The following is a 22010-nucleotide window of genomic DNA, read 5'->3' as shown; positions in this document are numbered from 1 at the left end:
GATTTTTCTGTGCAAGGCTGTAAGGGGCACCATTGAACTCAGTTGTTGAATCTTATCCCAAATATGACAGCGTTTGACAATGTGCTTTTCTCAAAATAGTAGGAATATCATCGGAGTGGAAATTCAAGAATTTCAGATATTATCCTGAATAGCCATTGGAAACATGATTCTGCCAGATGAATGGGTTAAATTTGGGAGAGAGATTTTATTTTCAGGACCTTGGAATGGTTTCACTAACATTATAGAGGCTATAAAAGTCATCTGAATCACCCAAGAGTAGCATTCTAAATTACAGTACATATACTGGGTATTCCAGAAATTATGATGGGAAAATGACAACATTATTGTTTCCAAGGTCCCTCTCACATGCTACTGGATTTCTGTTGAAGGTAGGCAAGGCTGGGGAGGTGGGGAAGGAGGGCTTGGTTCTATCACCAAATCATGAGGCAGGAAATTTATACAGCCTTATATATGAGCCTTATATAAGTCTTTTTCATTTATATATAAGTCATTTCTCATTTATCAAATTGGGATTAACCACACATGCCCTTCCTCTTTCATAGGCTGTTACAGGATAACACATGTAATGAAATTTGAAATTGGTCAAACCCTCTGCGGTGGTATAACCTCTGCTGGACACACCTCTATCTGCTTGCATCACATCATCTCTTGTGTTACACCTTATTTCTTGGTTTCCATATCCTCTGTGAGGTAGTGTGGCTGATATCATGGCTACCATTCCTCATTCTTTGCCTTCTCCTACCATATTTCCATTCAACTTCCTGCCTATTAAAAATTGGCATTCCTGGACATTCTGAAATAGTTACTGGCCTGCTATGTTTCTCTCTAGTCCTAAAAAAACCACATTTCTAAACCTTAAAGAATTTTTTCTGTCTATATCTTAAACTCATTTCTAGCCCTGATTGCCCATCAGGGAAATCATGTACAGTGGCATGTACTTTGTAAATATATGCTGGACATTTCCCTTGACTATCAATTGTTCCCTCAAGTTCAGCTTGACTGAAGCTCAAATGTCATTTACAGGAGTAAATTCCCCTCCTTGCTTCTACACTTTAATGAATGGCATAGCATATTCCAAATTTATGAGTGGTCTTGATCTCCTTTTCTTCCTCAAATTGTTAGCAAGTTTTTGTCAATTGTTCCTTTAAAATATTGACCAAAACTGTCCCTTTTTCATTTCTGCTGCCTCAACGTCATTGAATTTTTATTATTTTATGACTATTTTAGTAAAAGAACTGTTTTTGTTTCCCTGTTTACTATCTTCTTTCTTTCTAATCTATCCACTATGTCTTTGGCTTTAAGCTGCAGGTAATGACCCAGTTAAGTAGGTCATGAAATCAATTTAGTCAGTCATGACCAGCATTTTAAAAAACAAATAGATACACTTTAATGCAAAATATTAAATTTTATATATGTTTAAAGTAAGGTATTATTTTGTAAGACCTTTATTTTAAACATATGAAAACATTGGTCATGACATATAATGCATTTCTTACTATGGAACACTGTCAAAGTTTTTAAAACACTGTCAATTCCATTAAAACTGATACTTTGCCCATCATATTTACCAATATTCCTAGTAAGAGCCCTGCATTTGGACAAAAAAATTTTTTTTTACTAAATGAAAGAATATCCTTACCAGCCTTTATCTTATTTCTATTTTTAATAATTTTCTATATCTCTCCAGTACTAAAGAGTTAAAAGCCAGCTCTTTAGCTTGATGTTTCAGGTTTTCCCAACATTATATTAAAAGTTATCTCTTAGCCATACTTAGCACTAATTTACTAACCCAACCCCTTCATTCATGTCGAATTAGCAAGCTCATGTCACTTGATTATATCACATTCTTGACCTGCCTCAATGACTACATCTCACATACTCATCTTTAAAAAATACATTCCTATCTCCAGCTCTCCAACACACACACACACACACACACACACACACACACACTTTCCACCTCTTCAACCCTTACTTATTTTTTAAGTTCTCAACAAAGTTTCAAGACCTCTTCTACCTCCTTGGTCCATGGCCTCTGAACTCACAGTTCTTACTGACAATGCCACTCATTTATTAATTAATTATGCATTGCTTCTGTTGTATTTTATGGAAGTTTCTGAACTTTACATCCTTCCCAGCCACCTACTGTAAGCCTGCCTGCTTCGAAGGCAGATGTTAGATCCTATGTCCTTCATGGAAACCTATACATAGTAATAAGCTCTCAATAAATAACATAATCTAGCCATTGGAATATTTTTAAAACTTCCTCCCTCAGTGAGATAGTTTCTGCCTCTTGGCATGACTCATTCAATTTAACTCAAATTTCTATGGGTACAACAGAGAATTGCCATTTCTTGATATAATTAGTACCAGATCTGCATGGTGTTATCCACTGAAAATGTAACCCTGGGGTAAGATTTATGAGTGGCCTATATCAAACAGCTTGATATCTCCCATCTGTGGTGCCTCCACTTAAAGCGTGCCTCCTCTAACTGTGTCACAAGGCAGAGTTAGTAGCAGCCATCAAAACAACATGAGCTCATGATATTTCTTATGAAATAGTAGCACCATGCCAATTTCACAAAAACCTAAATTAAAAGTATACCACATAGTGAAGATAATTTAAAAATAATTTGTTAGTTCATGCATCCAAGCAAACTGTGATGACATATCACAAATAAGTGAAAGAGGGGTAACACAAAAAACAAGCATTTATAATCTCTTTTTACAAAGCAGTCCAAAATTACTCACATGTTCAGTAGTATCATCAAATTCCCACTGATTGAGATTAAGAAGGTTGGGGAAGAGGAAAACAAAATAAAAAGAAATGAAGAGAAATTTGTAGCCTTATAAAGGCAATGTTGCCTAACTCCTTAGATTAAAACGAACAAACAAAACAAAACAAAACAAAACAAAACAAAAACAGTGTGTACAATACAATTCCAAAGAGTAGGTATGTTATGCTGCCAAACTCACCCCGAACTCAGAGGTCAAAAGTAAATATGCTTTGAATTGTTATTATTAAAATCAGCGAATGCATATTTTTAATGTGTGGTTCATTGGAATGAATCAATAAGGCATAACATACAGCTAGTGTTTCTAATCATATACTACTTTATGACATTTATTTTGACTTTTTCTTTATGTTATGCAATTAATTTATGTCACTAATTAGATTAACACCTTTCATAAAATATTGTAATCTTATAGCCCCAGGGACATCTGCAAGATGCAGTGGAATTTCAATGACTATTCAGCGAACACATGAGGTGGGCAAAAGAACAACAATCAAAAACATACACACAAGGAAAATCAGCAAATTAATAAAGAAAAGCCAAAATAGAAGAGAAGGGAAAAATTGTGTTGACATTTAAAGCATTTTGTATCATATAATTCCATTAACCACCATCCTCCACAAAACACTGACAGAACTATAGGTTTATAATGTAAAATTATCTAGGACCTGACGGAGGATATCAAAGCATCATAGCTATATCATTTTCTTTTTTTTTTCTTTCTTTTTTTTTTTTTTTAAGATTTTGTTTATTTATTTGACAGAGAGACAGCCAGCCAGTGAGAGAGGGAACACAGGCAGGGGGAGCGGGAGAGGAAGAAGCAGGCTCCCAGTGGATGAGCCTGATGTGGGGCTTGATCCCAGGACTCTGGGATCATGCCCTGAGCCAAAGGCAGATGCTTAACGACTGAGCCACCCAGGCGCCCCGGCCATATCATTTTCTTTTTCATAAGTTCAGACTTACAAAAGAAAACATAGGCATTATGGTTTTATTAATTTCGTATTGTGAGTGCTGTTTCACAGACAGTATGGAATATTTAGAAAAAACAATACTCCTTTTCCAGAGTCTAAAGGACTATGAAATAACTAAAGGAATAAGTTTACAGAAGTAGACTGCAAAACCATGGAACTGGATTTGGAACTGATTAAGTGAATCACACATCCAGATACCTTTAGTTAAAATATTTCAAAACCAAAGGAAAAACAGCATTTTTGTGAGTTGATTATATTAAAACATTAGGGTCAATGTTTTCCTTACAGCCACAGGGACATGATTGCTCTCCTATTTGTACAGAGGCAATAATGAAAAATTTGGCAACCTGACATAATAGTTCTCAACTTGGCTCATAGCCCTCCTCACTTTGACACAAGGAAGGAACTTTTTACCAAAATAAATTTCAGATTTTCCAAACCCCCTCCTTTTCCATGCCCACCTATCAGTTAGCTAGACAAGCATAGTACTCCCCTATTCATAACATCCCATCACTACTGGACCCAGTACAGTGAAGCTATTCACAGGTTACATGTAATCCCCAGTAGAAGCTATTAATTGAAATCTTCCTCTTCTTTTCAGGTAACTATGTAGAATACAGGTGAATTTATTATGGTATTATCTTTGAAACACTTTAATGTACAAAAAAAAAGAAAGAAAGAAACATGTAATGCTCTACTTTAAACAACGGATTACAAAGCCAAGTAGTGACTGCATGGTTGAAAACTACCACCCGAGGATCAATAGAATTTCTCACACACTCAACGGCTCTTCATACTTTTCTTAACTTGGCTTAACATAGGGGATCCCATTTATTTCCTGGAAAACTCTAATTTTTTTATTGTCATTACCTTCATTTTTGGGGTGGAAATGAAATAATTACTTCTGAATACATGGTCTGATAAATAAGTACTAAATAAAATACTATCTGGGTAACTTTCCTCAAGTAAGAAAGTCTATTCTTCAACAGAATAAGTTACACATTTAGAAGATCAATTTAGTTTCAAGTAATTCTAGCACAGCTGCTTAGAATTCCTCTTGTTACTTTGATTAACATCAACTCGATTTTTTTGAAGTCAGAAAGGCAAACTCAGATATAAATGTAGATTTGAGTATCTGTATTTTAAGAAAACAATAACATGTTTTTAATTAGGTTTCAGTGTCATTTCATTACAACACACTTCTTCACATGCTGTCAATTCTGACTGAGAAGGTAAATACACATCATGTGTTTTAAAAACTAGAATTTTCATACAGGATTTTTTAAATGTCAATAAATGGGGGTCCATTTCAAGGGATAGACCAAAATAAAATAATAAATAAGTAAAAACACAGGTATGTAATTTCAGAGGCTTACCTGCGCATCAGCCAGCATGACATCCTTCAGCATGGGCTGGCCCTTGGGCTCACCATTTTCCATCCTCACATAATGCACCTGGTATCCTCTTATCTGGCCATGCTGTTTATTGGGCACAGGTGAGCGCCATGAGACTTTAACAGATGTTGAGTTGACAGCCTCTACCTCGACTTTGCGAGGAGGACCACTAGGAACTGGAACAACATCATTGGATAAAAGAAAATTATAGGCACTTGTCCCACCCAGTCAGAGAATTTTCTTTACTTAGGTTTAAAAAAAAAAAATGGGCAGACCCACTATGTTTCCTTTGTGGAATACAAACATTTTCAAGCAATGAAAATGCTCAACCAATCTGCTCTACCTTTTAAGAAAAGATCAAAAAACATGACCAATGCCAAAAAAAAAAAATGGAAGAAAAAAAGAGTATCAGAGAAATAGAAAAACATGTAAAAAATGTACAAAAGCCAAGGAAGATGCTTTGAGGCTCAAAGCATTAAAGCACAAAGAGGAGTAGCATTGAAATAATAACAAAAACTGGTTGTTGATTGTTGTGTGTTTTTTTAAAGATTTCTTTTTAGCAGAATAAAAAGATTCTTGATTATATCAGTTTTCTTCTTTTTTTCTCATATCAAAGGTTTTCCAAACAACAGATGCCAAAAATTGAATGCCGAGCATCAGTGTCTCTGAAATATGCAAGACAAAAAGGCAACAAGAAGATAAGAAGGCAGATTTGAAAAGTTAACTTCAAAATGTAAAAGAAGTGGCTAAAAAAACGCAAGAAAAACGCAGAAGACTTTAGACAGACGTACAGAGAACGGCCTGGATTACAAGGTCATAGGAGCAAAGTGTTCTTTTAAAGGGAAGCAAATTATTAAGTTGAGATTGAAAAAAAGAAAAAAAATGCCCAGGCTGCAGCAAAGATAGGTCTTTGGCAAAAACTACTGAAGTTACAGCGATGCTGGGTAAAAAAAGATGAGCAGAGAAAAACGGATTACTGTTAGCCTATCAAAAGACAGCAGACCGAGATTGTGTCAGAAGGGTGCAAACTGACGTAGCAGAGGCAACATACCATCTTCATCAGTTCGAATCAACACGGAGAAGCTCTCGGGGCCAGGGCCGACGTCTGTGTGGGCTGTTACAGTGATGCGGTACTCAGTCCATTTTTCCAGCTGTTCCAAAAGGTATTTAGTAGTGTCCGAAGGAATGCCCAAAATCTCATGAGGTTTGTCATCTTCTCCATCCACTGAGGTGTACTTGATGGAGTATTCAGTAATAATGCCATTCTGTTTTTCCACTGGTGGAGGTTGCCAACTTACCAAAATACTAGTGGAACTTGGGCTGGTACAACTAATGTCTTGAGGAGGAGCTGACGGCTCTTATTTTGGTAGTGAGTTAAAGGAGGGTTTGAGTGAAAGGACAGGAGTGGTTGGAAAAAAAAATGATAAAACAAAAGAAAAGGCAAAAATAAATAAACGAACAATAAGGGCAACAAAACGAAAATAAGGCTTCGAAACTTAAAATAAAATTTTAAACTCATGTACCTTGGCTTAGTAATATGAATAAACCAAAAAATGAATAAATGACCAAAAATAATTGTTAAATAATGGGTGGGGGGAATATGTGAACATGAAACCTTGAGATAATAGAGCCTCAAATAAAATTACCTACCTGCAATTTAAATTCTTCTTCTAAACCAATCCCTCAGTATTCCCCAGCCCTATTGTACAGGCTACCCAACTTTAAAAAAACCTGTAAATATTGCAAGATTTATTACATGAGAGTCTGATGATGTTTCACAGATGCTGTTTCAAGCTTTCACTTCTACATCCTAGAATGAGGGTGATTCATATACAGTATTCATTTGCGAAAGGGTTTTCAAGTATAAAAAGTTGCAATAACTGTCAGATGCCCTTTCACCAATTCCAATTAAAAAAAAAAAAAAAGAAAGAAAAGAAATAAAAGCCCAAATATAAGAGCATTCCCTCTGACTATGTGAAAAACTGAGTCAGTCTGACCAGTTTTAAGGAAAGGTGTTAATCTAGCATTGACTGTAGCCCATATACAGTGAGCATGCAGAATCAATAAAGGATGAAAATGCGTAGTCCAAGATTTACCTACCCGAGGGTAATGTCAGGCTTGTTGATTCTGACTGTAACTTGTACTTACCCTACATCAGCTTTCAGCTTTTTAAAAAAATTATTATAACTCTTCTTGAGACACCATTGCTAGTAAAGAATTAGATCCCACCAACAAATTTTGGTATAATCAATAATAATCATCTATCCCTTACAAAATGTCAGTAACACAGCCATTAAAAAGAACTGTTTAAAAAAAAAAAACCTGAGAACTATCAGGAAAAGATATGACTTATGTGCAAAATTTCTTTCATTTTGTATGTAATTATTCATGTAAAGTAGAATTTACATAAGAGTTAAAAGATAAACTTTTCATTGCCCATTATAAAATAAAATGGTCACTTACTGAGCAATTATTTTCCATCAAATCACCCAAACATATCATTATTTAAGAAAATTAAAAAAGCAATAAGAGCAATGCAGCCATTATAATATATTATTTTTAAAGTTAATTATATATAATTCCTAAAGGACAAATAAAAGGGATGATATATATATATATATATATATATATATATATATATATATATATATCAATATTTATTTATTTTAAGGCGTTGATGTGGTAGAATGAGTAAATCCTTTCTAATTTTGTGTTCGTGAATATGTAGTTTGGGTATTTCCTTAGACTTTGTGGGTCTTAATATTATATCGCATCATCTGTATCTAATTGTTTACAGGATTATCAGTCTTTTTAAATTTACATGTCTTGGGTTCTTCATTATTGTCAATCAAAATGAAAGTTCCCTGCACTGATGAAGAGGACATTCTCATAAGACAGTCTTGAAAATTTGGAGTAAGATTTGCAAAATCACAGGAATATCTATCATTTTTATTGATTCTGACTACACGTTCTTATGTTTCAAATTATAAAACTATTTCATATGCATTATCATTATTCATAATAAATTGAGCTGTTCATGTAACAGCAAGGACTCATTTGTAATTCTTTTTAAAAAGCTGATTTGGTTTTTACTACATTGCTACCTTCAGACCTCCTATTCTGTGAGAATATAGTCAACATCTCTTGAACCTTTTACTTTAATAAAATAAAAAGTAGATAAGCTTTTGATGTGGTTATAAAATGTCCATTCTTTCTCTATGTATGTAAGTAGGTATGTGTGTATGTATGCATGCAAAAAAGTTAATTTTGTAAACCATGCAAAACAGAATATTGAAGCATGTCACATTTCTTTTAATTAAATATCTGAGTTTAAGAGTTATCCTGTACAATATACAAAACTGCATTAATTTACATGATTCATTTTTTAGAAGAAAGGGAATTTTATGGGAGTAGGCTATCGTCACTAATGGATTAAGTAATAGGATCCTAATACTTTTTGTACCAACAGTCATGTTTTGAGAAAGAGAAAGAATATAACTTTTATCTTCCAAAAAACCTGGAAGATTTTAAATTTCTATAGAATCTAGACTTGCTTATATGAAAGAGAATTCATTTTTTAGAAAATAAAAATTTCATGTTTGCTGATAGGTCTAATATTTAGGTCAGCAGAGCATCCTTTTTACAAAATTCAATGTATTGCGATTACACATATCTACTGCATATATAACTATCAAAAATCACATATAAAATATAAAGTATCAAAAAAATACCTAGGGAAATATATCCATAAAACTGTTCAATTCAAGGTAATTGGTTGTTTAATAGACTAATTATAGAAACTTACTAATAAAGAGCAAACCATAGTATTATTTAAGTCACCAAACTTTCCATCAAAAATAAAACTTTCATGTAATACTTTACACAAAGCAACATTCCCTGGACACAATGAACCCCCATTGTGATAAACACAACTATGCTTTAGGGTAACAGTTCCAAAAAGAAATGAACCTGAGGAAACAAAATACAATTTAGGATTGTAAATGTACTTGTGATTATTCCATTATTCCTAAATTTGTCCAAATACAGATTTTCTACGAATGTTCCAAATTTCCGGATGTACTAATTGCAGAGTTAATAACAAAGTAGTCACAAAAGCTGAGCTTTTCTCTGAGTAGAAACAAACACATGAAATAAAAACCCGCTTGTTAGCAAAGTTAAAACCTGTGCGCTTAGGGGGTGCCTAGGTGGCTCAGTTGACTAAGCATCTAAGTCTTGATTTTAGCTCAGGTCGTGCTCTCAGGTTAGTGAGATAGAGCCAGCTCTGCATGGGTGTAGAGCCTGCTTAAGATTCTCTCCCTCCATTTGTCCCTCTCCCACCCCACCCCCGCTAAAATAAATAAATAAATAAATAATAAGCTTAAAAAAAAAAAACCCAAAAACCTGTGTGCTTAAAAAGCTTAAAGATTTGGTCTTTGTTACCTCTTTAGTTTGTTAAGCCCTCTTGTGGATTATTTGGCAGTGTTCTCAACCAGAATTTTGCTTTACAGCCTTATAAATCATTACACAGGGCCTGGTGGAACTTTCATTCATTTTCCTCATGAAGTCTTCTAACTCCTCCGACTTCTTTCAGTTTAGGAAGGGGGGGAATGGGACCTGCTATTTGGACCAAGTTGGAAACCAACATAGGTCATGGTGGTAATCTCCAAATCGGTTGTTTACTAGCGTAGAAACTACTGACTGTCAAACTTATTAATTAGCTGATTTGTTTGTTGGCGGCAGGGTGTGGGGGGGATAAAGACGCAACACCTCCTAGTGAAAAAGGGCAGAAAGTAAGCAAAGAGAGACACCTACTTGACTGCATGGTTCTGGCTGATATTTCAGCTGTGGAAGCACCCAGGCCCTGGGGAGAGCGTGCGGCCAGGCGGAAGTAGTACAAACTGTTGGGTTTCAGTCCTTGCAGTCTGTAAGATGTCCCTGGCTCAACGGTAATCCGTTGCTGTGGATAAGTAAGGAAAGAACTGGGTCATTTTCATTAAGATTCATGCAAATATTTTTAGCACACTGCCTGCGACCTCAGATGTCTGTCATTGGAGTTATAAAGTCATCAAAATATCACAAACAGAATCAACAGTGAGTATCTAGGACTCTACCAGGGGAACTATACAAGGAAAATATCAGGGTTTAAAAGGCAAATTTCTACAACAAAGAAGGCAACCAGAACAATGAAAGCCAGAGATATTCTAATGATGGTGCAGTGACCAAATGCATCAAGGAAGAGGGAGGTTAAGAGGCCACCACCCATAAGCGTGTTGTATCTTAAGGGGCATGTGTGGCCCACAACAGAAAGTGACACCTGCCCCTGAGAGTGGAGTCTGGCCAATATGTGCAATTTCAAGTGAAGATATTATCTAGCTCATCTCCCATGACCTTCTGCAATTTAAATTGGTGCAAAGAAGATATGGCCAGAAGTAGCAACAGAAACCAGTGTGCAGTTTCTATGATATTGCTACAAGAGATCTGAAATTGCAAAGTTCTGATGGGAGAAAAATCAGATGTTCGTTAGCTGGATAATTTATATGAAAACATATTATCACTCTAGACTGATTTAAAATCATTTTAAAACTTTCTTTCTTTGTGACTATACAGCACACAGCTAGAGAAAAAAGTCACAAACTTTTCTGCAAATTTTAACATCATAAAGGGCTTTTGAAATAAGGTCTCTTTAATTGAATGTTATAACTCTTACTTTTCATGCTTAAAATTTGACTTGCATTTTAGCAAAAATAGAGCTATGGGTAATCAATCTCAGATTGAACATTAGCCTGTAGTAAGCCTTAAAATACACACTAATATGTAATCTAGTAATGGCATAAATAATCTTAAGGCTTTTCATCAAATAGAGTTTGCTGTTCACACAAACAGAAATCATTCAAGGGGAATTCAAATATAAAACTAGAGAAAACATCCCTAGGGTATTCTGGCTCAGAAATACAAAAGCTTTTAGAAGTTTTAGATTTCCCAAATGGTAAGTAAAAACGGAATCCCCAAAGAAACAATTGTAAAACAGAGTAGGTGGGCCAACATTCAAGCACCTATATCCACAGCATTCTCAAAGGAGCGCCACTGTCCTGCCTTGTTTTAATTTTGTTTTTTAGTTGGGTGGTGGCAAGGACTTAAAATAAATTGATGTTGAATTATGTCTTAATAAAAACATCAATAGTGGTAACATGAGTACTTTAAGTTATAAGTTATAAAAGTATTTCAATTACATACTTTTTGAGTACTTAATTCATATTGGCTTTGTTAGCTAACTCTAAAAGCATTGCATTTAGAACCTGGTCTTTGGAGATTCTGCTCAATTCAAACAGCTGTAATAAGATAGAAGTTTATAGGAACATACTAATTTATTACAGCATTCAGAATGATATACCATAAGTTAACTGATAATATTTCATTTAATATGTGAGTGTTTTAAAAAAAGGTATTACTGTTAGAAGTTAAGAGCTACCTAGCTTTGTGAAGATATTTTAAGATAAAGAATACTAAAAGGTGTAATAAAATGACTTATGTGGATTGAGTTTTTACATATAGTATCACCAACATTTTTGTCCTAATGTTCCAGACTGGATTTCACAGTAACAAAAGAAATACATTCATTATGATACATTCATTAATATCATATATTCCCATCCTGAAAATATTAGATGTGCCTTAATACTGATTTCTATAATTTATACAAAGTACACCCAAGAGGCAGTATACCCTATTGGTTAAAAAGATAGATTCTGGAACCTGATTGCCTAGATTTTCAAATCCCAATTCTGCCATTCAGTAGTGTGAGATGTGCGGGAATCTGTTTAACTTTTTCTGTGCCTTCATTTTGTTAGGTGTGAAATCGATTAAAAACAGAAACTGACTCATGGCACCATTGTAAGAACTGAATGAGTTAATATATGTGAAATCCTTACTATTACCTCTCAGTATATGTATTAGTTATATTGATTTTGTTTCTCTTTTCAGTAACTATCAGTAATTTCCAGACTTCTTCAGTGTACAACTTATTTTATTTGCATAGCATACTCAAACATTATATATACTCCCATCCATATCAAATAAGTCTGGGCATAGCAATAAACATTTGCCACAGGGCCTCTTTCTCTTAAACCAGTTTAGATAAATTCATCCATCCAAAGCCTTGGAAGACATTTGACCTAAGTACTATATGACTTAAGTACTATAATGCAGAAGAGAAATAAAGGAAGTCCCTAAGTCTCAAAGGGTATATTCTTTTAGATACTTTAGAAGAGGCTTGGAAACCTGGAAATAGGGACAACAGCTGTTTTATTGTTGGTGTTTGCCCCATTCCACCCCCCAAAGGCTTGAAATCAATATTCTGTTTTTTGGGGTCAAGTTCTTTTTCTGATGAATAAATCTTTCCCACCGAAGTGCTCTATAGACATCGGACCTTTTGTCAGAACTTGGGCATGAAAATAGAGTAGTGCCCCAGTAAAGTGAATGATGAGAAGGTGAGAATCAGTCTTACCTCCTCGCCATGCTCTCCATCTTTGTAGACCAGTTCATAGTTGGCAATGGTGTCTGAACGTGGAGGTGTCCAAGACAGCAAAATACTTGTTTCAGACTCAGGTTCTGCTTTGAAGTTTAGTGGTTGCCCTGGTACTAAAAACAGGAAGGCAAAGGACTGAGTTCATCATCACCATGAGTATTCAAAAACCCTTCCATTAGTGCATCTGTTTAAACCTCTCAAAATGTATCCACATGTGTAACTTAATGGAGAGCTAGGTCCTTTACATTGTTTATAGTCCATTTTTCCTCCTTCAAGGTACAAGAATGTTTTTAACACTGCACTTGTTCCTCATCCGTTTAAAAACAAACAAGATAGAGAATTAGCAAACATAGAACAGAGCATAAATCTGATAATAGATCTGGTCTCACAAATAACATTTCATAATATTGTTGTAAGTAATAAATGAGATGATTCATACAATGCACGTGGAATCAATATTGCCTAAATCATAAACAAGTGCTAAATATGTAAAAAAAATTGTTATTTTACAACTGAGAACTTGTTCTCTAGCACTGCATTTAACTTTCAAAATTATTTCTGATTAGGTTTATAAAATTCCACCTTTAACCCCATTAACAGAACCTACTGGTAAACCAGAATCACGTAGTATTTTTCTTTTTTCATTAATTAATTAATTATTTTTAATAATAATTTTTATTATGTTAGTCACCATACAGTACATCCTTAGTTTTTGACGTAATATTTTTCCTTGCCAACCTACATTTTGAAAAAGAGATAAAAAATAACTATCACTTATAAATAATTACTTCTAATTGATTTTCTTTTTTTAAAGATTTTATTCATTTGTTTGTCAGAGAGAGAAAGAGAGAGAGAGCACAAGCAGGGGGAGTGGCTGGCAGAGGGAGAAGTAGGCTATCTGCTGAGCGGGGAGTCTGATGAGGGACTCAATCCCAGGACCCTGGGATCATGACCTGAGCCAAAGGCAGATGCTAAGCTGACTGAACCATCCAGACGTCTCCCTAATTGACTTTAAGTGACTTAATATACTACTCCTAATGTAATCTTGATATTGTCCCTAGTGAGATGGAGCTAAATTACTACACAAATCAAAAAGTTTAGAGAATACGTTTATTATCAGAAATACGGTAATTTATCAGATGTCATATATAATTCTTATATTAGTCATATAACCCATGCAGTAGACAGTGTGAAAGAGCTATATATCAGATGTATTAAAAAATGGGACATCTATCCAGAGAAAGGCTATATGCACCCCAATGTTCATAGCAGCATTGTCCACAATAGCTAAATCGTGGAAGGAACCGAGATGACCTTCAACAGATGACTGGATTAAGAAGTTGTGGTCCATATATACAATGGAATATTACTCAGCTATCAGAAAGAACGAGTTCTCAATATTTGCTGCAACGTGGATGGCACTGGAGGAGATAATGCTAAGTGAAATAAGTCAAGGAGAGAAAGACAATTATCATATGATTTCTCTCATCTATGGAACATAAGAACTAGGAAGATCGGTAGGGGAAGAAAGGGATAAAGAAAGGGGGGGTAATCAGAAGGGGGAATGAAGCATGGACTATGGACTCTGAGAAACAAACTGAGGGCTTCAGAGGGGAGGGGGTGGGGGAATGGGATAGACTGGTGATGGGTAGTAAGGAGGGCACGTATTGCATGGTGCACTGGGTGTTATACGCAACTAATGAATCATCGAACTTTACATCGGAAACCGGGGATGTACTGTATGGTGACTAACACAATATAATAATAATAAAAAAAAACAAAACACTTTACTCAAATGCTGTGTTAGAATAGGTTTTACTAACCCCAGCCTCCTGGTTAACACCAAATCCCACCAGGTCCTCTATCCCTTATACACAAGGCTAAGGTAGCTCAGGACGTCACTGGCCCAGCTAACCGTACATTGTCCTTGGCCAGTGTCTGTTCTAATTGCTTGGTGCCCATGCCACACTGGCCATTAAATATCTGGATCATTACCCCTGATATTGTGGCCTGTCTTAAAGTGCTATAGCTGACCATATGCCCTTATTCTCACAAGTAAACATGAGAATTCTGTGTATATTTAATAAAAAACAAGCACGATAACACTTTATACTAGAGGGGAAAAGAACATGTGAAGTGTTTTTGGTGAATGGGCACAAACATTGAAAAACTTATGAAAAATAATATTTGTAGCTGATGTATGACTTCAATTTCTTAAATAATACTTGAAGCACCATTTTCCTATGTAAGAAGATCTTTGGAAATATAAACTGTTTTACTTTCTTTTTCTTTTGTTCTCATCTCTCTGTAATATGACTAAAGAAAAGTATTTTGTTTAAAAAAAGATCAAAGTCTAAACAGGTCTATCAGAATGGTTTCCAGAATTCCTCTGTCTGGCGTGTTAACGTGTGTGTGTGTGTGTGTGTGTGTGTGTGTGTGTGTTCGAGTGCTTGCACACGCGTGTATGTACCTCACATGCAGGCATACAGTCTCATGTTTGGACTGATGCATAAGGCAACCAATAGTCAGTGCTTCTTATTTTTAATTGCATTCATCATCTTTTCTCCTTTTTTATCAGAGGCCTTGAGATACTCATTAATTTGATGCCTTTGAACATACTTTCTAAGCGGTATCTTTTTTTTTTTCTTTTCTTTCTCTCTTTAAGTGAGAGACCCAGTGAGAGACCTAAAGCAATCATCCAGACTGAGAAATGGAGACAAAAGACGATCAAAGATCAAGAGCAAGAGAAGGGGGAAAAGAGGGAAAAATAAACAGGAAAATAGCAAAGCAAATAGAGAACACATTAGTTCTAAATGGCAAATACCACAAGAGCTGGCAGGAGCAACAATGGAAGCCAGGAACAATCAGACGGATGGGGAAGTTATGATTGGATTTTAATATTCAGATGATTAAAGGGGCTCTCAGCCTAAAAATACACACACATATGCATATGTGTGTGGTCACTTCTTTCTCCTTACTTTTGTTTCCTTTTTTCTTTCTCCCAACTTCCACAAGTCTGAGAAAGAGAAAAGCCTTGTGATAACTCCTGACTTACACCAAACTGGAACACAGTATTGTCAAGAATTAAAAACACGGACAGAACTGAAGGTCTGCTCTCAGGATAATAATTGCTTGTTATGTATTTCCTCCCTGCCTAATGCTAATAATAAATTGACATTGATTGAAAACATCTTGGGAATCTAATTATCTTTTTCTTATTTAAACTGTTTATTTTTATTTATTTATTTATTTTTGCTTTAATTTGTCTTGAACAAATTCCCAGTGGGTCTCAATGTTTAATCCTTGTTTAGTGACACAAACTTCATCTGACCCTCCAAGTCTATTAAGACACCTCTCCTTCTAAATAATGAATTAAACAGGCTCAAAGCTTCAGAGGGTGTACTGTTCATTTAATTCTTGGACAAAATAAGTAGTGGTCAGATGACTTCAAATAATATATGCAAGGTTCTCTTCCTCTGCTTCTATCTTGTCCTTCTTTTGAAGTGGTCTGGAGGGTTATTTAATTTACCAGATGTTAAACTTGTGCTAGAAATACAAATGTCCAGGACACCTGGGTGGCTGAGTTGGTTAAGAGTCTTCCTTTGGCTCAGGTCATGATCTCAGGATCTTGAGATGGAGTCCCACATCGGGATCCCTGCTCAGTGGGGAGCCTTCTTCTCCCTCTGCCCCTCCCCTCTGCTCATGTTCTCTCTTTCAAATAAATAAAATCTTAAAAAAAAAAAAAAGCAATACAAATGTCCAGAGGTATCAGGCAGATCACTTAGAGTATGGAAACGAGGTGGGGTCTGGGGCCATTTGGGAGAGTGCCTGGCCCACCTGAAGAGTTGGTAGTATTCAGCACGAGGAGATTGCAGACTTTGTGCAATGTTGGTCCAAGCTTGCCTGAACTGCTGTTTTTTCAACAGAAGTTGATAGTGAATCTTTTAAGTAACATCTTTCCATTTTTAACCATTGGAAATTAATTGAATTAATTTAAATTAATTGAAAAATGCGATAGGGGGCAAATTATATCTACAGGAGAAATCCAGCAAATGGACCAGTGCTTTAAAAGACCTTTCTATTATATCAGGCTCTATATTCATAAACACCTTAAGGTGCCACTACTTAGATCTCCCTGGGAATTGAAGATTCACTTAGAGATGCTTCCTCAGAGTCATTTAGCCATAGTTGAAACAACCACAATAAAATCATCAAAGTAAAAGAAAAAAAGCAGTGAAATTAATGGATTTATTTTCACATTCCGCAAACATAGTAGTCCTAATGATCACAATATATGTATATAAGGAAGCACTTTAGGGGGCTCCAAATGGTCTTATTTCTCTGTACTATTTGGAAACACAGGGAGTACTTCATGTTTTGCCAGTTAGACTTGTGTATCAATCATGGTGGCTTCGGATTCTATTAACATTTATGTTTGTGTTATCTACCCCCTCTTTCCCTCTCTCTCTCTCTATCCAAATGTTCTCACAGTCCTTACACCTCAAACTTACTGGCTTTCTTTTGTCTTCACTTCTTGTTTGTCTGTGTCTATTTTACTCTTATTTAAGAGATTTTCTTGTGTTGTAGCATTTCCCTCACCAATTAACTGAACATAAATTTTATAGGAAACTCTGGGATTCTGGAAACTCATTGGAAAAATTTAAAAAGACCATCCAGAAACTTTTGTGCAATCATTCTACATTAGCAAGGGAGATGCGATATTATGGACCATAAACCAAATTTAGAATTTAGATGTGGACAGAGAAAATGGAGGTAGAACTTACAATTTTTCCGTAAAACTATATTTAAGAAATGCTTGTATTCTGTAAAGTGATGTCAACATTATATTTTTTTTCTTGATTACTTAATGTCCATAAGGAAATACAAATATGAGGTATCAATTCCCTAAAATAAGATTATAATCCCACTGATGTATGTTAAGTATTTGAGTAGTACTACTATTATACTCCATATAAATATCTGAAGACAACTCAAAGACAGAGAATGGAAAATAAATGAGAGATGAAGGAAATCTGATCTATATATCAGCTGAAATGCTAATAATATTAGAAGAAATCAATACTTAAGTAAAATTAAGCAAATATCTCTAAAGAGAAAGAGGTTAACATGTAATAAATGGCCAGCCAACAGTTTCTCTTAGCCATATGATAAACACGAAATATCGGAGAAAGTAGGAAACCTATTATTGCTAAAATACTAAGTATTTAGGTACACATTTGAAAATGTATCTAGCATTTTAATAAATGATAACAATAATAAAAGCAATGGAAAGAATTATAGAGGGAGTAAAACAAAACAGAATTCAAAACAAGGAGTCTGATTTGTAAGTACCAAAAATATATCATCGATAAAATAAATATTTAATATGCAAGCACATGCACACATCTTACTCTCAATTGTCATTAAATATCAATGTGTAAAGTTAAATTTTATTACAGTTGTATTTACATCCAGAGATCCTTTACTCAAACTCCTTTTATCTCCTTTGCTAAAACTATTTTAAGAATGCATTTAAATTGGACTCCTAACTTGGGAAATTGGAAATCAGTCCTTTTCTAGTTTGCTTATTTAGGCCTGTTGACATATACTAATGAAATGATTTAGTAAGTTCTGGAAACCTAAAAAGTCATGTTTCTAAATGTCATAGCTTGTTTGTTTGTTTGTTTGTTGTTTTTTTAATAACAATTCTTCAATGCCCAGAATTTGGAGTAGAATTAGCTTCTTCAAAATGTTTAAATTTGGTACTACTCAGTATTTATTTAGTAAATAGACATAATTCTTTTCCTTCCAAAGGAAAAGACCTATACTATTAAAGTATACACATAGAAATCAGCAGACTTTTCCCAGGAATCTATTAAATGCACAGAAAAGCTAGAGGTTAGATATGTTTTCTAAAGAAAGAAAGAAAAAAACAAACATTAAGATTTAACAGATTTCAAACAGCTCCAATCAGCATGAACAGCAAGCAACATTTTAGGGTATTAGGTTTTAGATGTAATTTACTATATTCTTTGTCACAGTTTTATTTGTATTTTATACTATAATATAGTTGCCATATATTCTTATTATAATTATCTATACAAGAAGGGGCGCCTGGGTGGCACAGCGGTTAAGTGCCTGCCTTCGGCTCAGGGCGTGATCCCGGCGTTATGGGATCGAGCCCCACATCAGGCTCTTCCGCTATGAGCCTGCTTCTTCCTCTCCCGCTCCCCCTGCTTGTGTTCCCTCTCTCGCTGGCTGTCTCTATCTCTGTCAAATAAATAAATAAAATCTTTAAAAAAAAAAAAAGAAAAATATATAAAAAGACATCCTTTCAAAATGTGTATTCTAGTAGTAGAAATCTTTTTCTAGCACAATATAAATTCTTCCCTTGACAATGGCCATACACTGTATTCTCCATATTTTTAAGGTAAACTAGGGGCAAGTGAATGTAATGCCAAGAGTTAAAGCTATGGAAAAATTGGAAAATTAACCCACTTCTAGAAAATAATTATTTTAGCCAAAATATTTTTATATCTAAAACCATTTAAAAATTATGTAATATTATCAACTGTATGACTAGTCATGATTAAGGGGAAATATTATTAATTATAGATAGATCATATTTTGAATTTCTATGTTATCAGAAATACATAAATTGCTATCAATCCTCCATTTACATCAATATGTAAACAATAATCTTAGATGAGATCAAAAGTGACAACTCCCCTCTTAAACACACTTTGTTATTACATATTGTTTCTTCAGAGTCCAATTTTAAACAAAAATAGGACTATTAGTGCAGTGAATTAAAGATTAAAAAAATGAAATGACCTTTCAGATATAGAAGACATAGAAATTTGTATCTTCATATATATGAAATTAAAATACGTGAGAAATTTATACATCTTAGTAAATTTTCATAAGTTTGGGAAAGATAAAATTGCAGTGAAAATAAGTATATATCCTCAAATTTTCTATAGCCTCTCTAAAAGAATATTTCATAATGATTTTATGTCCCTAGCTATGATCCTAAGAAATAGTTAGTCAGCAAGAAAAAAAAAGGAGCAGCTCAGCATTAATTATATTAGAACTAACATCATTGTATTTGGCAGGTGTCCACTAACATCAAATGGCCTTTGTTAATTAAGCCTAGGGAACAGATCAAATCATTGTGCTATTTTGGAAGGTTTTCTTAGCCTATTGATCTTGGCAGGCACAAGTCATTATGTCATTATATATCTTCTCAATCACTGAGTATTAAAAGTACAACTATTATATAAGTTTCTTGGAAATAATGTAAAAATATTCAGAGATTGGGAACAACTCTTCTAATACATCTGTGACCCATTCATCCAGATTTTTCTAAGTTCAGAGTCCCTGGATCACATTAACTCAATTGTCCCTGTTGTAGCACTACCTGAACTGAGTTATGGCCTATGTCATATCATGTCCCTTGGTGATACCGAAAACCAAAATATGGTCTATTTAAACATCAGTTCTATATCTTTCAATAAACTGTGACCGAAGGCATTACTGTCTGTCTTCTCTGTTCTGAATATAAAGATTCTCATGATTCCCAAGTCTTCTTACGTTTTGGTTGAATTTAGTTCCAGGAAGTATTTGGTGTCTAAGATAGCTAAATCTTCATAGTATCGGGGGGGAAAAAGTTATAAAACATTATGGATTCCTATGTTTAAATTTGTGGTTTGAAAACTTAGAACCAAATTTAGCAATCAAGTATAATAACCTATGAGAAGAGGTATTCCTTCCAATACTTTCAGATAAGCTTATTTATTTTTTTTACATCTAAATGGTTTAATGTACTTTTGTACTTGGATAATATAATAGCTACCTCAAGTATTTCAGAAGTAAATTACATATAATCCTTAAATAAAGATATGAATAAATGAATGACTGTCTTTACCGCCTCTATTTATTGAGTGCCTATTGGGCACAAAAATCTAGCAGGCACTAAAACTAATACAAAAACAAATTATTAATTTGAAAGTAATGATGCTTTAAAGTAGGTAGGGTGCCTGGATTTAAAGTCTGCTTTCCCACTTACCAACCTTATGACCACATAAAACAAGTTCCTGAATCTTCTTCAATCCTCAAGTTACTCATTGGCAAATGGGGTAATTCCACATCTACCTAATTGGGTAGTAATATACTAATAAAATACACGCAACGTTCACAGCAGAGTATCCAGCATATGTAGCTGTTTTTATTATGACGAGTATTATATATTACTTATTCAATTATAAAATGTTTCTATCCATTACCTACTCTAGCGACCTGTTATGGGTTGAAGTGTATCCCACAAAATTTCATATGTTGAACTCCTAAACCTCAAAGTGTGACCTTATTTGGAAACAAGATTTTTGCAGAGGTAATTATTTAAGATGAGGTACTCGGTTGGGCCCTCATCCATTATGACTGGAATCCTCACAAAAAGGGGAAATTTGGACAGAAAGCCACGCACACAGGGAGAACATGATGTGACAATGAAGGCAGAGATCAGGGTGATGCCTCCCCAAGGCAAGGAACAGCCAAGATTGCTAGCAAACCGGCGGAAGCTAGGAGAGAAGCCCGGAAGCTGCCCTGAGAAGAAACCTATTCCATGCACCATGATCTCAGACTTCTAGCCCCCGGAATGGAGAGACAGTAAATTTCTGTTGTTCAAGCCACCAGTCTGTGGTATTTTGTTACAGTAGCCCTAGAAACCAAATACCACCTCTAAACTCTGTAAGATGGTTATTATTTTTGATGATAAGAAAACCGAAGTTCAGAGAAACGAAGTAACTTGTCCAAGGTTATAGAGCTAAAAATGGCAGACCAGAATTCAAACTCTGGTTATATTACTCCAAAACTAAGCATTTTTAAGATATCACCACTGAGGGACACCTGGGTGGCTCAGTCAGTTAAGCATCTGACTAGTGATTTCAGCTCAGGTAATGATCTCATGGGTGGACAGATTGAGCCCTGTGTCTGGGCTCCACGTTCAGCAGGGAGCCTGTTTGAGTTTCTCTCTCTCTGCCCCTCCGCAACCTCTCTCTCTCCCGCTCTCTCTCTCTCAAATAAATAAATAAATCTTTAATAAATACATCACCACTGAAAAATCAGAAAAACTAAAAGTGGAACACAGGTATATGTTCTTCTTATATATTTTCTTTTATCTTTAAATGGTTAGGGAGCTGCTTAAATAGTGTAATAAAAAATAATCTCATAATAATTGATCAATTTTAGTCAAGAAAAAGAACAAGATTCACAGATTTCTACATTTTCTTGTATGAGATATATG

The 22010-nt window shown here is 34.8% G+C and overlaps 1 protein-coding gene across 15 annotated transcripts in view; it reads right to left on the bottom strand.

Annotated features, from left to right (window-relative positions):
• The window catches only part of PTPRD (protein tyrosine phosphatase receptor type D), a 2182843-nt gene that overhangs the window by 158457 nt on the left and 2002376 nt on the right, over positions 1-22010 (bottom strand). For 11 of the 15 annotated variants that reach the window (XM_087869643.1, XM_045780711.2, XM_087869649.1 and 8 more), the window contains 5 exons: positions 12686-12819; positions 9994-10138; positions 6233-6538; positions 5164-5357; positions 2773-2799 (listed from right to left, as the gene is read on the bottom strand). In XM_087869643.1, coding sequence (XP_087725769.1) covers positions 2773-2799; positions 5164-5357; positions 6233-6538; positions 9994-10138; positions 12686-12819 — 806 coding nt within the window. The remainder of the gene's footprint in view (positions 1-2772; positions 2800-5163; positions 5358-6232; positions 6539-9993; positions 10139-12685; positions 12820-22010) is intronic. The other 4 variants (XM_087869648.1, XM_045780715.2, XM_045780719.2 and 1 more) reach the window with 1 other exon arrangement.

The sequence above is a fragment of the Ursus americanus genome, chromosome 18 (assembly GCF_024610735.1).
Source record: "Ursus americanus isolate L20-20 chromosome 18, mUrsAme1.1.p, whole genome shotgun sequence".
Taxonomy (NCBI): domain Eukaryota; kingdom Metazoa; phylum Chordata; class Mammalia; order Carnivora; family Ursidae; genus Ursus; species Ursus americanus.
Note: the sequence above shows the minus strand (reverse complement) of the source record. Positions and strands in the feature narration are given on the sequence as shown.